The sequence below is a fragment of the Hemicordylus capensis genome, chromosome 2 (assembly GCF_027244095.1).
Source record: "Hemicordylus capensis ecotype Gifberg chromosome 2, rHemCap1.1.pri, whole genome shotgun sequence".
In the NCBI taxonomy this organism is placed as follows: domain Eukaryota; kingdom Metazoa; phylum Chordata; class Lepidosauria; order Squamata; family Cordylidae; genus Hemicordylus; species Hemicordylus capensis.
In genome coordinates, this window is record NC_069658.1 from 422,768,993 (window position 1) to 422,782,868 (window position 13,876).

A 13,876-nucleotide genomic window follows, 5' to 3' on the forward strand; every position below is an offset into this window, starting at 1 on the left:
CCACCCCCCGCAAAAAGGGCCGGTATGAGTTTGAGTTGAACCACTTTGGCCTGGTTCGAACCAGTTCAGCCCAGTTTGAACCAGTTTGGCCAGGTCAATCACACATGGGACAAGTCAGCCACATCCTCTCCAATAGACAGACACTTGGACAGCATGTACTGCACACAGCAGAGTGACTGCACATTTCTGTTTAAACACTCTGTCCCTAAGTCAGTAGTAGTAGAGATCTCACAGTCTTGGTCATGACAGGAACCCTTATCCACACCAGTGGATTGGGACAGACGGAAACAAGGGAAGAGGAATTGGGAAGAGGAACTACTCCACAGCAGCTTTACAACTATGCATTGCAAATTATTGAGCTTATATGGCACACTATGCTCACATGATCTTCAAAAAGCTATCCCCATTCTTCGACCAACTTGCTCAACTTGACCAAAATGAAGCAGCCTGCACCATCCTGAATGAGGGCCAGAAAATCACAAAACAATTGCTCCGTTCTGCACATCATACTGCAGACTGTGCCTCCCATACCATTTCAGCCTCAATAGACTTACGAAGACATGTATGGCTTAAGTCTACATCTCTGACTCCTGAAGCAAAATCAAGAATTGTGGACCTACTCTTCAATAGGGAACACCTATCCCAGACTATGGGAAACACCTATATCGGGCAGCAGTGATATAGGAAGATGCTGAAAAGCATCATCTCATACTGCGTGGGAGATACCCATCCTGTATTCTACCAAAGAAAAACCATAGGGCTCTGTGGTCTCCAGGAGTCAACATCAACTCGACAGCACACTTTACTATTTGGTGATAAGACTGATGACACCTTAGAGTGCATGCAGAAATTAAAATCAACAGCTTGCTTGATGACAACTGCTGCTTCTCACCAACCCTACCGCCCAGGGAAGGACTGAAAACAGAACAGGCCCTCTGCAGCTAATAGGCCCTACCTGCTACACTCTATTGCACTAAGCGATATAATTTATTATGTAAGCCTGCTGTTCAGTCCTCAGCCCAAATATCTACAACATCTAAACTATGCCACTCCACCCATACCAAGAAGATCTGACTACCCCACAAGATTGGCTCCATATGTACCCCAATGGCAATCTATAACAACCAATTACTGGATTCTTTCCATTGTCCACTATGGCTACCTGATCAAATTCACCAAGCCCTCACCAAGGTCCGGTCTCTATACTGCTCCACCAACCCCTGCTCTTTTAGAAGAGGTGCAGAACCTTCTTAGGAAGCAGGCCATACACTAAGTCACCCATCTGCTTCTCTTGGGTTTTTACTGCAAGTACTTCATGGTACCCAAGCGCTATGGCGGTTTGAGACCCATTCTAGACTTCAGGGGTATCAATTGTTTCATCTGCTACCATCACTTCAGCATGGTCACCATCCAAATGATTCTTGCACTTCTTCCACAAGTTGCATCCCTTGATCTCCAAGGTGCTTACTTCCACATTTCTGTTCATCTCCTACTACAAGTATCTCTGCTTCAGAGTAGGGGACCGCATCTGTCAATACACTGTGCTTCCTTTTGGGCTAGTCTCTATGACCGACATCTTTAAAAAACCATGGTGATGGTGGCAGCCTCCCTCGTACATCAAGGGGTGCAACTTTCTTCTTTTATCGATGATTGGCTTCTCATTGCCTCCTCAGAGAACTTGCTCAGACTTCACATTCACATTACTTTAGACCAAATCCAGAGCTTAGGTCTTCAGATCAGCCACAAGAAATCTCAGCTCCATCCCACAAGACAAATATATTTCATAGGCATCCACCTGAATGCCTACCTTTCAGCTGCCTATCTGCCACCCAGCTGTGCTTCAGACATCATGCCTGCTGCGGTTAACCTCTCCTTATCTCACAGGACAACAGCTTTCCAAGTTTAATGTACTCTTAGCCTCATGGCTTCCACCACTGCCATTCATCTGCATGCCAGAATGTGTACGCAAATTATTCAGGCTTGGTTCCTAGATGGCTCCTCTCCATTAACAGAAAGTCAAAGAAACTCACGGTCCTGTTTGCAGTCTCCTGAACAGCCCTGTGGTGGATGAACATAGATCATCTGACAACCAGCTGCCCTTTCACAGCTCCCTTGCCGGATGCCATTCTCACTATGGGCACTTAACTCACTGGCTGGGGCCCCCACTGCGGAGCACACATAACTTCAGGAGCCTGGTTGGAAGCTGACAAACTCCATCACATAAATTACTTGGAATAGTTGACCATCATTCATGCCCTTAAAAGTTTGCAGAACATCTTGAAGGACAAATATGTTCTGGTCTTCACAGACAATACCACCACAACTGCCTATAGCAATAAGCAGGGCAGAACAAGATGCACAACGCTTCACCAGTTAACGCTCCGCTTCCGGAACCGATGCCTAGCCAATGGCATTTTTCTAAGAGCAGCCCATATACCAGGGAAGGAAAATGCTCTGGCTGAAAAGCAGACAAAAATATCCTTCTCATGAATGACGACTACATTTAGATGTTGTCTCCAATCTTTTCCAATGGTGGGGTATGCCAGCCATTGACATGTTCGCAGATGCTCACAACGCCATTGCCAACACTTCTTCAGTCATGGCACTTTAGGCCGAGGCTCAAAGGGCTAGAGTCTCCTGTCAAACTGATCAGGGGAGTATGTCTGTGCCTTTCCCCCATTTCCCCTAATCCCTCAAGTCCTTCAAAAAATCCAGACCAACTGTACACATTGCATTCTGGTCACACCTTGGTGACCTTGCCAATACTGTTCATCATGTTAGAGGTTGTTGATTTTTACCCACAATAGGTAAAACAGCAGAGCACTAAGGAATGAGCACACACTCCAGTTACAGAGTAGGTAGCAGAGGATGGTTTGGATATTACAGCTATTTAGAGAAAACACATGGAGATCCTTGTATGACTGAACACTAAATATTTATTGGTTAAATACACTTAGATAGGAAAGACCCATATCTAATCTAAAGGACTACATAATGGATAGGTAAGGAGAGAGAGAGAGATGTTTCCATCTGCTCTCTAGGAGGAAAGGAAGGATTGTGACTCAGCACAGGAAGTGCTGCAGAGTCAGTTCAGGGGTCATAGAGTAGGGACAGATAGGGAGACCCTTACTCACTGTCTCTACTCCCAATGCCCCTAGTGGTCATTAGGACAGTTGGTGCAAAAGGTCGATGCACTGGAAGTTCATCTCCAGCACCCCTTCCCATCGCCTGTCGCACCTGGTCATGACTCCCATCTTCTCACAAAGCATCTGGAATCTGTCTTTGGATAATGGCTTGGTTAATCCATCTGCCAGCATCTCTTCTGTGGGGCAGTACCTCAGCTGGACCACCCCTTTTTCTTGCAAGTCCCGAACATAGTGGTACTTTATGGGAATATGCTTAGTTCGAGATTTCATCTTCTCTGTTTGGGAAATCTGGATACAACTTTGGTTGACCTTAAACATCACTGTGGGCTTTGGTTCCTCGATGCCAAAGTCCGATAGTAGTTGGTGTATCCATACTGCTTCCCTGCACACTTCACTTGCTGAAACGTACTCCGCTTCTGTGGATGATTGCTTGACAAGTGACTGCTTGCAGCTACTCCAAGTTATGGCTCCACCTCCATACAGGAACAGTTGTCCACTTGTGGACTTGCGATCTGTTCTGTCCTTGCTCCAGTCTGTATCCACATATCCCACGAGTTTGGGACTTCCTGTTATCCGCCCCACCCCCCACAAAAAAGGGTTAGATTGTTTATTTTCCCAGACTCCCAAGTTAGCACCCGCCTGGGACTTGCCCTTAATCCTCAGTACGCTCACCAGCAAGCCATTTGAACTCATGGCTACAATGGACTTAACGTTTTCTTACCTTTAAAGCAACCTTCTTGATAGAAGTAACTTCAGCCTGCTAGGTAACTGAACGAAGAGCTCTCTGTGTGGACTCGCCCTTACTGGTTTTCCACAAGGACAAAGTCTCTCTGACACCAGGCATAACCTTTTTAACAAAGGTAGTCTCACACTTTCATCTCTCTCAGGAAATCTCTCTGCCTACACTCTTCCCTGCTCCCCAGTCTGTGGAAGAGCATCACTCTCTGGATGTCCGCAGGACCTTAGCCTTTTACATCTGTAGGTCAAGAGAGTTCCGAAAAATGGAATGCCTTTTCATTTGTTATGGAGAACCAAAGAAGGGCCTACAGACTTAGTCTCAGAGACTATCCACCTGGATTTGTTCTACCATCAAACTGAATTACCAAAAAGCCCCTACTTAATTCAGTGCACACCCATTCCTCTTGTCTGTAGCAAGCTCTGCTGCCTTCCTTGCCAGAATCCCTCTGGATGTGATCTGCAGAGCTGCAACCTGCTCCCACACCACCTTTATCCAGCATTACACATTGGATTTGAGGGCAAAGAATGATGTCTCTTTTGGATCCACGATCCTTCGCACATCAACTCAGTGAGGCTGCCACACCTCCACACCTCCAGGTAATCTCTCGCTATCGCCCATATGTGTGATATACAGAGACCATGAAGAACAGGTCGCTTACCTTTAACAATGTTTCTTTGAGTGGTGTTCTGTGCATTCACACAACTAGGGATGTGCATGAATTGCGATTTGAACAGCGAATCACAGCACATCCCCTGCAGTGGTCCCTCTAATTTTTTTTCATCTCTGTGCAGAATGAGTTTTGTTCTGGGCAACAGTATCAAGGCAGTGTGCGCACCTGCATTCAGAATGGGGCCTTCCTGATTCAACCTGAGCAGGATCTAAATTGAACTAAGCGGACATCCAAAAACCTGTGAGCATGCGCATGTGCTCACGCCTTAGAGGGAACAGTGATCCCCTGCACCTTTAACATGGAGGAGAGCAGGTCCATATCTGCTCCTCTACTACTCTCTGCCACTTCCTATTTGGGGGGCAACACCCCCCCCAGCTGTCATTGCGCACTGACTGTACTCTCCCCCAGCTGCCCCCCCCAGTTGTTCCCCACACACTTGGCCTCTGCGCATGCCAGCATTGCATGGGGGCAGCTGGAGGAGAGCAGCGCCAGCACACAATAGTATGGGCCTGCTCTCCTCCCTGTTAAAAGGTGTGGGGGATGTGCTGTGATTCTCTGTTTGAATCGTGATTCATGCACATCTCTATACATGACCTACCCACCTTCCCCATTGCAGCCTATTCTTTCTTCTAGGTACTGTACTGTGGTGGTGGCTTAACTGAAGAGGTAGAGTGGGGCAGCCAGAGAGTGGGTACAAAAAGGGTGGGCCACCACCAAAAATCTCACTCCTTAAACTCTGGAAGGTTCCTGGACTGGTCTCTGCGCAGGTGCAAATCCCATATGTGTGATACACAGAAGACCACCTGAAGAAACATTGTAACAGGTAATCAACCTGTTCTTACTGCATTTATATATCCTGCTCTTCCTCCAAGGAGCCCTCAACAGAAGTGAGGACGTGGTTTGGGGATGTACAGAACACGTGTGTATGCCCATCTCTTGGATCAGTGGGGTACTGTGCTGAATCTAAGCCACTATCAACGCTATAATAAAACAAAGTTAGTTATGATGCATTCTGGATTTAGTCTTCTCCATCCAGTCTGAAGCAAATACAGAAAAGACTCACTTACAGAAAGAAAAAAAAAAGCAGGAGGAAAAACTTATTGAATATAATTTTGCCATGTGAAACTTTGTCTAATCAGTCTCATTTTTTGAGCTATCGCTATCAGCAGTTTCTGCTTCTTATGATCCTTTATTTTTTATCGACTTAAGAAAACTGAATTGCCTGGATTGAGGCAAGGCTCCCTGCCTTTTCATATGATCATTTATTTCTTCATTTGGTATATTTCCATACATAGACCAATTTTTTTCACATGTTGCTGAAGATGGAATCAAGCAAGATTCCTTGGGAGAGTTAAAGCCAGAACACCTTTCCTTGTATAAATATATTTTAGCACCTTTTCTTAAATATCTTATTCATAATTCCAAAAGAAAATATTTCATAATCCATCTCTCCCCCGCCCCCGGCCATTTTTGTGGGGCAGGGGGGATGTCCTTCAGGGGAAAACCAGGGGAAAAATGATTTCCCCTTAATTTTTCAATTTTTCTCTGGGCCTTCACATCTCTATTCCTGGGTAGGATACTGTAAATTATTGATTGTCTAGAGACACTTCCCATGTAGGACAGTAGAAACATGGGACTCAAAAGGAGCCATAGAGATAAGCTCATCTGAGTGGTCAAAACTGGTTTCTAAAAGAACTGAATAAAAGGATGGGCTGATCTTGATACTCAAAACTGGTATCAGGAGGGCATCCTGTTTGCCTTTGGGCTTAGTGGGATCTGGAGGAGATGATTCAATGCATGGGGTCACTGCCTGGAGGAGGAATGTGAAGGAATGCAGAACCATCCTGGGAAAATAACAGGCAATGAAGACGTTTGGCTATGAGTCTTGGTAACAGCTAAGAGTGGCTGTGCGAGGCTGTCTGTTTTAGAGGTCAGAGTGCATTTTGCAGACCCTCAACTAGAGAGGAAGCACCAGACACACCCATGCTTCCTTCTGTACCTGACTTCCTAAGTTACTCTGGTTTCACTGCTGAACACTTTTATTTCTTGGACTGTAATACACATGCACACAGGTCCAGCCATGCTGACACCTCTTGTAGGGGGTGTACATATAGTCCAAAAATGAAACTCCATCACACAGTTTTCCACATTTGTGCAATGCGGAAAACTGTGAAAGTGCTGCTAGCACAACCGCCCGTTCTGACCAGCACTGGGGCTGTGTTCCAAATCTGTAGCAGCCCCAGGACATACAGAGGTGTAATGCTGCACATCATCTGGGCCACTGGATTTACTGTCAAAGTCTACTTAGAATCTAGCCTCATTGAGTTTAGTGGAGTGTACTCTGATAATCTGAAGCACTGATAATTTCCTACAAAAGATTAGATGTATAACCAGATAGAGCACCATGACCTAAAATATACATGCCATAGAAACAAATCTGCCATGTCGTCTTCACTATTATTACCTTATATTTTGTTATATGCAATGTGAATATGCTGCCATTCCCCCTTCCCCACCCCTATTTTTTGCATAGGCTACATCAGAATTGCATTTTAGGGAACTCAGTCAGGTTCAATCTTGCAGAGTCAGTTCAGCCCTAAGTCACAGATGTGCAGCACATAAGACTGCAGCCTGAAAACTTGTTTATTATCTAGGCCACTTTGTGCACAAAGTTGGTGGCACAATTAATTTGTTTACATTTAAATATATCTAATTGTTAATTGTATCTAATTGTTAACCGCCCAGAGACGAAAGTTTGGGCGGTATAGAAATTTGATAGATAGATAGTTAAATAAATAAATAAATGCTTCGAAAGGCACCCTGGCCGAGAGCTTAATACACTGCTGGTGTTAGCCTGACAATGTTCATGTCTGAACACATTGTACCTTCTTTACACCAGGCTATGCTGACCACTTATTTAAAAGTTCCACCACTGGAAAGACTTTAAAAAAAAAAAAAGGCACAGCCAAGAACAAATGGCACTGCATCCACATCGCCTTATTTTGGCAAATAACAGATTCTAAAGTGCACAGCAAATACAGATATGGTGCATTAGGCTTAGAAGAATTGTACTGGCCCAAGAATTGCCATTATCCAGTTTTTTGTACATTGTTCTGTACATCGCTTTCAGTATTGTCTTACGTTTCCATTGCAGTTAGAAACAGAGATGTATTACAAGAAGCTCAAGTAGATATTATTCCAGAACAGGTCTGCAATAGAGACAACTGGTATGGAGGAGCAATAAAAAAGAATATGCTTTGTGCTGGAGCTGAAAGTGGAGGTATTGATAGCTGCCAGGTAAAACAGAGATAGGTTCATCTTAATACAACTTAAGTTCATCTTAAAACAACTACCTGCTTTGTAGTTGGGCCAAATTATCCAGTAGCAAATATTAACATCAAAACAGTCAGGATGTCTGGAACATTGCCTGCTTCTCTTATTAGAATTATCTCTTTGTATCATGAAGATTTTATAAGCAAAACTTTGCATGGAATATGAAGAATGCAGCCGCAGCATAGAGTTTACAGCACTTCAGGTGACAGAGTGGACAGCAGAGATGTCACAGTAAAATTTGAGTTACTGTCATGATTTTGAGAGAGATTTGGAGGAATATATGCAAATAAAGATGCACTATAATGCTGCTTGAGGTTTAAAACCTTAATCATACCCAATTTTTGCCTCACTGAGGACCTTAGCATTATCTGAGGGGTGACTATAGTGGGGGGGGCGGGTAACAGCTGAGTTGTGCTAAAGAAAGATCAGGATGTTTATTCCTTTTCATTTAGAACACTTGGACTATACAGTCTGTTTTGTGTGGAAACTGTTTAGAAATAGAGGCTGAGGCAAGAATAATAACCAATAGATAATCTAACAGGCTGTGATGAGAGCTAGGGATGTGCATGAATCGCGATTGGAACAGCAAATTGCAGCACATCCCCCACACCTTTAACAAGGAGAGCAGGTCCATACCTGCTCCTCCACTGCTTGCTGACACTTCCTGTTTCAGGGGCACTCCCCCTAGCTATCATTATGTGCCAGCAGCGCTCTCCCACAGCTGCCCCCATGCCACACTGGCATGCACATGGCTCCCATGCATGCACTGCTGACCATGCAAGTGGCCATCGTGCATGGTTGCTGGCCATGCAAATGGCCACTGGTGTCATGCAGGGGCAGCTGGGGGAGAGTGCTGCCGGCTCACAACGATAGCTGTGGGGAGCACCCCCGAAATAGGAAATGGTGGTGAGTGGTCCTGTTAAAGGTGCAGGGGATGTGTTGTGATTTACTGTTTGAATTGCAATTTGTGCAAATCCCCGAGGGCTAATCTTGCACTCTTAGGACTGTAGCTTGATTTTCAGGGTACATTTATGAAGTCCAAAGCTGGGATTTTCAGAACACCCCATGACCAATTTTTCTAAGTAACCTATTTATAAGTAGTTCTAACCAAAGTAAGATTACCAAATTTAGGCTTTCTAGAGTCATATATGTTTTATAGATACATTTATTCATAAGTAATAAGAAACAAAACCTTTTGGAACACAATCCCTATGCACCTTCAAACTTAGAATACTGGCTGACATGTTGCACAAGACAGCATTTTTGTTTCCAGTGGAAGTAGCACAATGAAAGTACCTGCATGCTGTTTTAAGAATTGCACAAGTGCACTCTTGCGCAGTACCACCAGGGCTGGCTTTCATATGTGCAGTTGCCCCAGCAGGTCAGAAATGCTGGTGTTGTATAATATGTCTGCCACCATGAGCAACACTCAAATTATCTGTCTTTACTTTTTGTATTCCAGGGAGATAGTGGTGGACCTTTGATGTGTTATTTCCCAGATGCCACCAAGTACTATTTGATAGGAATCACCACCACTGGCGCTGGCTGTGGACGACCAAAACTTCCAGGAATTTATACATCTACAGCTAATTACAGAAGTTGGATACAGTCACACATTATTTTATTTGACAAAACTAGCACTGTGAGGATTCCATATGTCCTGATCTTTTTGACTGTGGAATGGGTTACTTTGCATATTGTTCTATAAAAAAGCAAAGTCTCTTTCCACTGTGTAGAATTATCAGATTGTTTTAAGAACTTAAGTCACTCATATACTACATAATGCAGTGTGGGCGGTCTGGGACCCATCTGCGCTGTTGCGTTGGTGCAGACACCTTGGAGTAGCACACCAAGGCAACTCCACTCTGACAGTGTTGTGCAAAGGGAACCCATTATTTTCAAGGGTTGTCCCATTGTGCAACTTTGTGCAACATTACACTGGAGTGGAGCTGCCCTGGTGTGGAGCTTTGTCTATTGTATTTACATTGACACAACAGTGGGGGTGTGCAAGCTGGCTCAGCTCGAGCTGGGTTCGATGTCAAACCAGTTCGGCTTGCCAGGTTCTGGGTCGAACTGGACCGGGTCTGAGTTTGAACCAAACCAAGCTGGTTCAGATCTCTACTGGTAAAGGGGAATCTGGTGAGGATTCTCCTTTACCAGTGAAGGGGCGGGGGGGGGGCTTCCCTAAAGGTAGAGAGGGCTGGGGTCAGTTACTACTTAAAAGCGCCACGGGGGTGGGGGGCGATGTTGGCTCACCCTCACCGGCATCCCTCAGAGGGCTGGCAGCAACCCGGTTTGGGCCATCTTCACCTCAATTTGGTCCTCTGCACACACACAGGGACCATTTTAGTTATCTCCACACATGCGCAGAGGTCAAATTGTGTGGTCACGCAAATGGCCTCTGTGCATGTATGAAAGTCACTAAAGTTAGCCCCTGCATGTGTACAGAGACCCAACTGGGACACTGCTGGTTGGGCTATTCTGGGGGAGGCTGGTGGGGGTTGCAGCAAGTCGCTGCTGCAACAAATAGTGCTTGTAAGTAGTCACTGACTCCCCTCCCACCCGCTCTACCTTTAGGGAAACCTTCCTGCCCCTTTACCAGAAGACCTCCCAACTCAGTTCAGCTCCTATTACCTGCATTGCATTGCACAGTATGTGAGTGACAGTTTCCTTTTGCAAACAATATTTTTAACAAAATTTGATGGCTGACCTCTATGTTACAGTGGAAATATGTCCCTGACCTTCAGGGGTGTATTTCCAAGGTAACAGGATACTTACAGTGTGCAGGGAGAGCTCTAAAAGTAGTTGCACTCTTACGCAAGAGCACTCATGCTTCTGAAGCACGAGGACTAGCTCAGGGGCTAGTACTGCATGCATGCGGATGTTAAAAGCATACATGCATCGTTAATCAGGATATTAGCCATTATTTTTAACAATATATATGTTTTATAATCTATTTACCCCTCTCTAGCAGATGCAAAAATACAGTTAATCTGTATTTTAAGAATGTAAACCTAAGAGGCACTGTTCAGTTACATGTGCATGTTTTGTGGGCTGTTAACTAATACCAATCATACTTGGTACCAATTATACCCTCTTAAAAGTAGGTTAAAATGAGGGATAGAGCATGCACTGAAAACAGTCATTTAACATAAGGATGAAGACTGATAGTTCATGAAACGATCTCAAATATATAGAGATATTATGGGATACAGAGAAGGCATGCTATGACAAATGTTGCCATATTATCAGTTTTATTTTAATAGTGAAACATTTCTGCTTAATATGTATATCATATTGTAAAAATCCCAGCATAATTTTTCTTCAGTCTGATCTGATCATCCTTGAGATGCAGGGGTGGGGGTGGGGGAGCAGAGGAGAAAGAGAAAAAAGAAAGATCTATTTAGAGTAAATTTTTTAGGCATCAGTCCCAAGTTCTACAACGTTCAGGGCTCTAAGTATTAGAAAAGTTTATCTTAATTGCTTTTTCAGTTCTTCAAACAGTGAAGAAACACAGATTATTTTCTTCAACTTAAGTAGCAGTCATAAGTACATTTTTTAAAAAACTGAGAAAAGCTAAAATACAAAGTAAGTGGTCCTCCAGTATTTTCAAGGCAGAACAAATTCTATATCCCTTTAATAAGAAACAATACCAATTATATTTTGGGTTATTTATTACTGAGATCAAGTGGTGCGACTACCTATTCATTTTTTTAAAGTACAAATCCTTAAGCTAAGTTTTAAGATAGTTAGATTAATGGTGACGCATGTTACTTTGCCCTTGTTCAGGACAATCCTATTACTGCATGGATAATTGGTAAATTGCATGAATGTTCCTCTTGTTAAATAATTACTGAAAATTAAATAAACTGAACAATACTTCAGTGATGATACACATATCTATGATTCCTCTTTTCAAAACAGTACTGTATATCAACAGAATATCTACTGATTAAATGCATTTTGCCCTCAGTTAAAAATATATAAAGCTTATCTTTGCACTGAAATAAAATAGGAATCAATTGCTATTTTAATAACTTCTCAGCATCAATTATTTTGTTACTATTAAATCCTTTTTCCTTGAGACTAATGGTGACATTTAACATCAACAAGAGTGTTGTTTTGGAACATTCAAATGCAATATAGCTACCAGGTATACTCAAACTGATACAGCACATTAGAAAGCCCCAAAGGTGGGAGTCTCAGAAGAATCACACACAAGAAATGAATGGGTGCCCACAAATGGTTATAATATTCCAGCCCCGAGAGATACTCATGTTACACAGTAGTCTTGGTCACTATGCAGAGGAAGTTGTCACTAGATCCGCACATGCAACAAAGAACTGAACTTTTGAACAGCAGCCCATCTTGTCTGCACTACAAGCTATTTTTATTACTGGGGATCTTCACAGTTAGTTTGTGACGTGGAATGGAGATTAGGCTATTGTTGGAAAGCAACAACAGAAGGCCAGCAGCATGTACCCAAGATCATATTAACTTGGTGATTTGTGCACAAATAGCACATAATCCATGTGTCAGACACTTCTCATGGACTGTTTTTTTAAACTGAGGTTAATGTCCAAATTCACAAGGTTTTTTATTTTGTTAAAAATGGGGGTGGGGGGACCAGAAGTATTTCAACATTTCATTTTTAAAAGGTTCTTGACATGATTGAGGTCTGTTTTAGTTCAACAGTTTGGGGGTCTGCAAGAAATGTGGGGGATAAACAATGGTGAAATTTCACACACACTCTTCCTTACCAATGTTTGTTCTGCTCTTTAAAACATAAAAACCGGTTCCTCACCTAAAACTTTTGCTCCTTTGGAGGCATGGCATCATTCACAACATTGGGCTCTGTGCCTGCACAGCAGCCACCATGAAAGGATTTGAAAGCTCCATAAGGTGCTTGAAGCCCTGTGGAGAGTGCGCTCGGTCTCTTTGGGTGGCAAGCGGCTCTTCTCCTCAGTTCCTGGACAGAGAACATGGTGGTGAACCTTCTACAGGAGAGCAACAAAGCAGGTAAGTGTATCTGATGAGTGGGGAGGCTGGGTGGGTGTTATGAATGATGCCAAGCCAACAAAGAATCAAAAGTTACAGATGAGCAACCTGTTTATCTTTGTGGTAGCTAGGCATCATTTCCAACATCGAGCGAGTAGCTAGCTCCCAAATAGAAGGATATGGAAAATTAAAGAACCTTTTGGAGTACAAAACACCTCAGCCACAAAGCGGATGTCTAAAGCATAGTGTTGTATGAAGGATTGACCTGATTACCATGTGGTAGCTTTATGAATGTCGGAGAAGTTAACACCAGACAGTTGTACGGCTGATGTTGCCACTGCTCTCATAAAGTGAGCCCGGATGTTGGTAGGTAGAGAAATTCCTTGCTTCTCATAGCAGAAGAGGACAGCCTGGTCCGGCCACTCTGACAGCCTTTGGCACAAGACCAGTTTGCCTTTACTAGTGCCCTCAAAGGTAACAAAGAGCCTATGTGTACGTCTAAAGTCCTTGGTGCGTACCAGGTAATATAGCACAGCTCTCTGGACGTCTAGTGAGTGCAACAAGCGCTCAAGAGGTGTTATAGAGTTAGGAAAGGAAGTGGGTAGAACAATGTCCTGATTGATGTGGAAATCTGATACAATTTTGGGGAGGAATGAAGGGTCAGTCCTCACCACCACCTTGTTAGGATAAAATATAGTGTACAGGGCATCCATCCATAGTGCAGCAAGCTCACTGACTCTCCCAACAGATGTAATTGCTACGAGGAAGGCCACTTTGAATGAGAGCAGCTTTAGGGAGGTTGATGAAAGTGGCTCAAAGGGATTTTCAGTTAATATAGGCAGACCAGGGAAAGGTTCCAGGGCTCTGTAATTGGAGGGGAAAGGTTGTTTAGCCCCCTCAAAAACCGTTTACACAGTCTGGATGAGAGAAGACCAATATGGAACCCCAACTCGGATGCATGGCAGATGGTGCAGATAAATACACCTTGGT

The 13,876-nt window shown here is 43.7% G+C and overlaps 1 protein-coding gene across 3 annotated transcripts in view; it reads left to right on the top strand.

Moving 5' to 3' along the window:
• The window catches only part of TMPRSS12 (transmembrane serine protease 12), a 32,026-nt gene extending 20,245 nt beyond the window's left edge, over positions 1–11,781 (top strand). For all 3 annotated transcript variants that reach the window (XM_053300449.1, XM_053300448.1, XM_053300450.1), the window contains exons 4-5: positions 7,710–7,852; positions 9,351–11,781. In XM_053300449.1, the coding sequence (XP_053156424.1) occupies positions 7,710–7,852; positions 9,351–9,596 (389 nt within the window). In that variant the 3' untranslated portion in view covers positions 9,597–11,781. The remainder of the gene's footprint in view (positions 1–7,709; positions 7,853–9,350) is intronic.
• Positions 11,782–13,876: the final 2,095 nt, after the last annotated feature.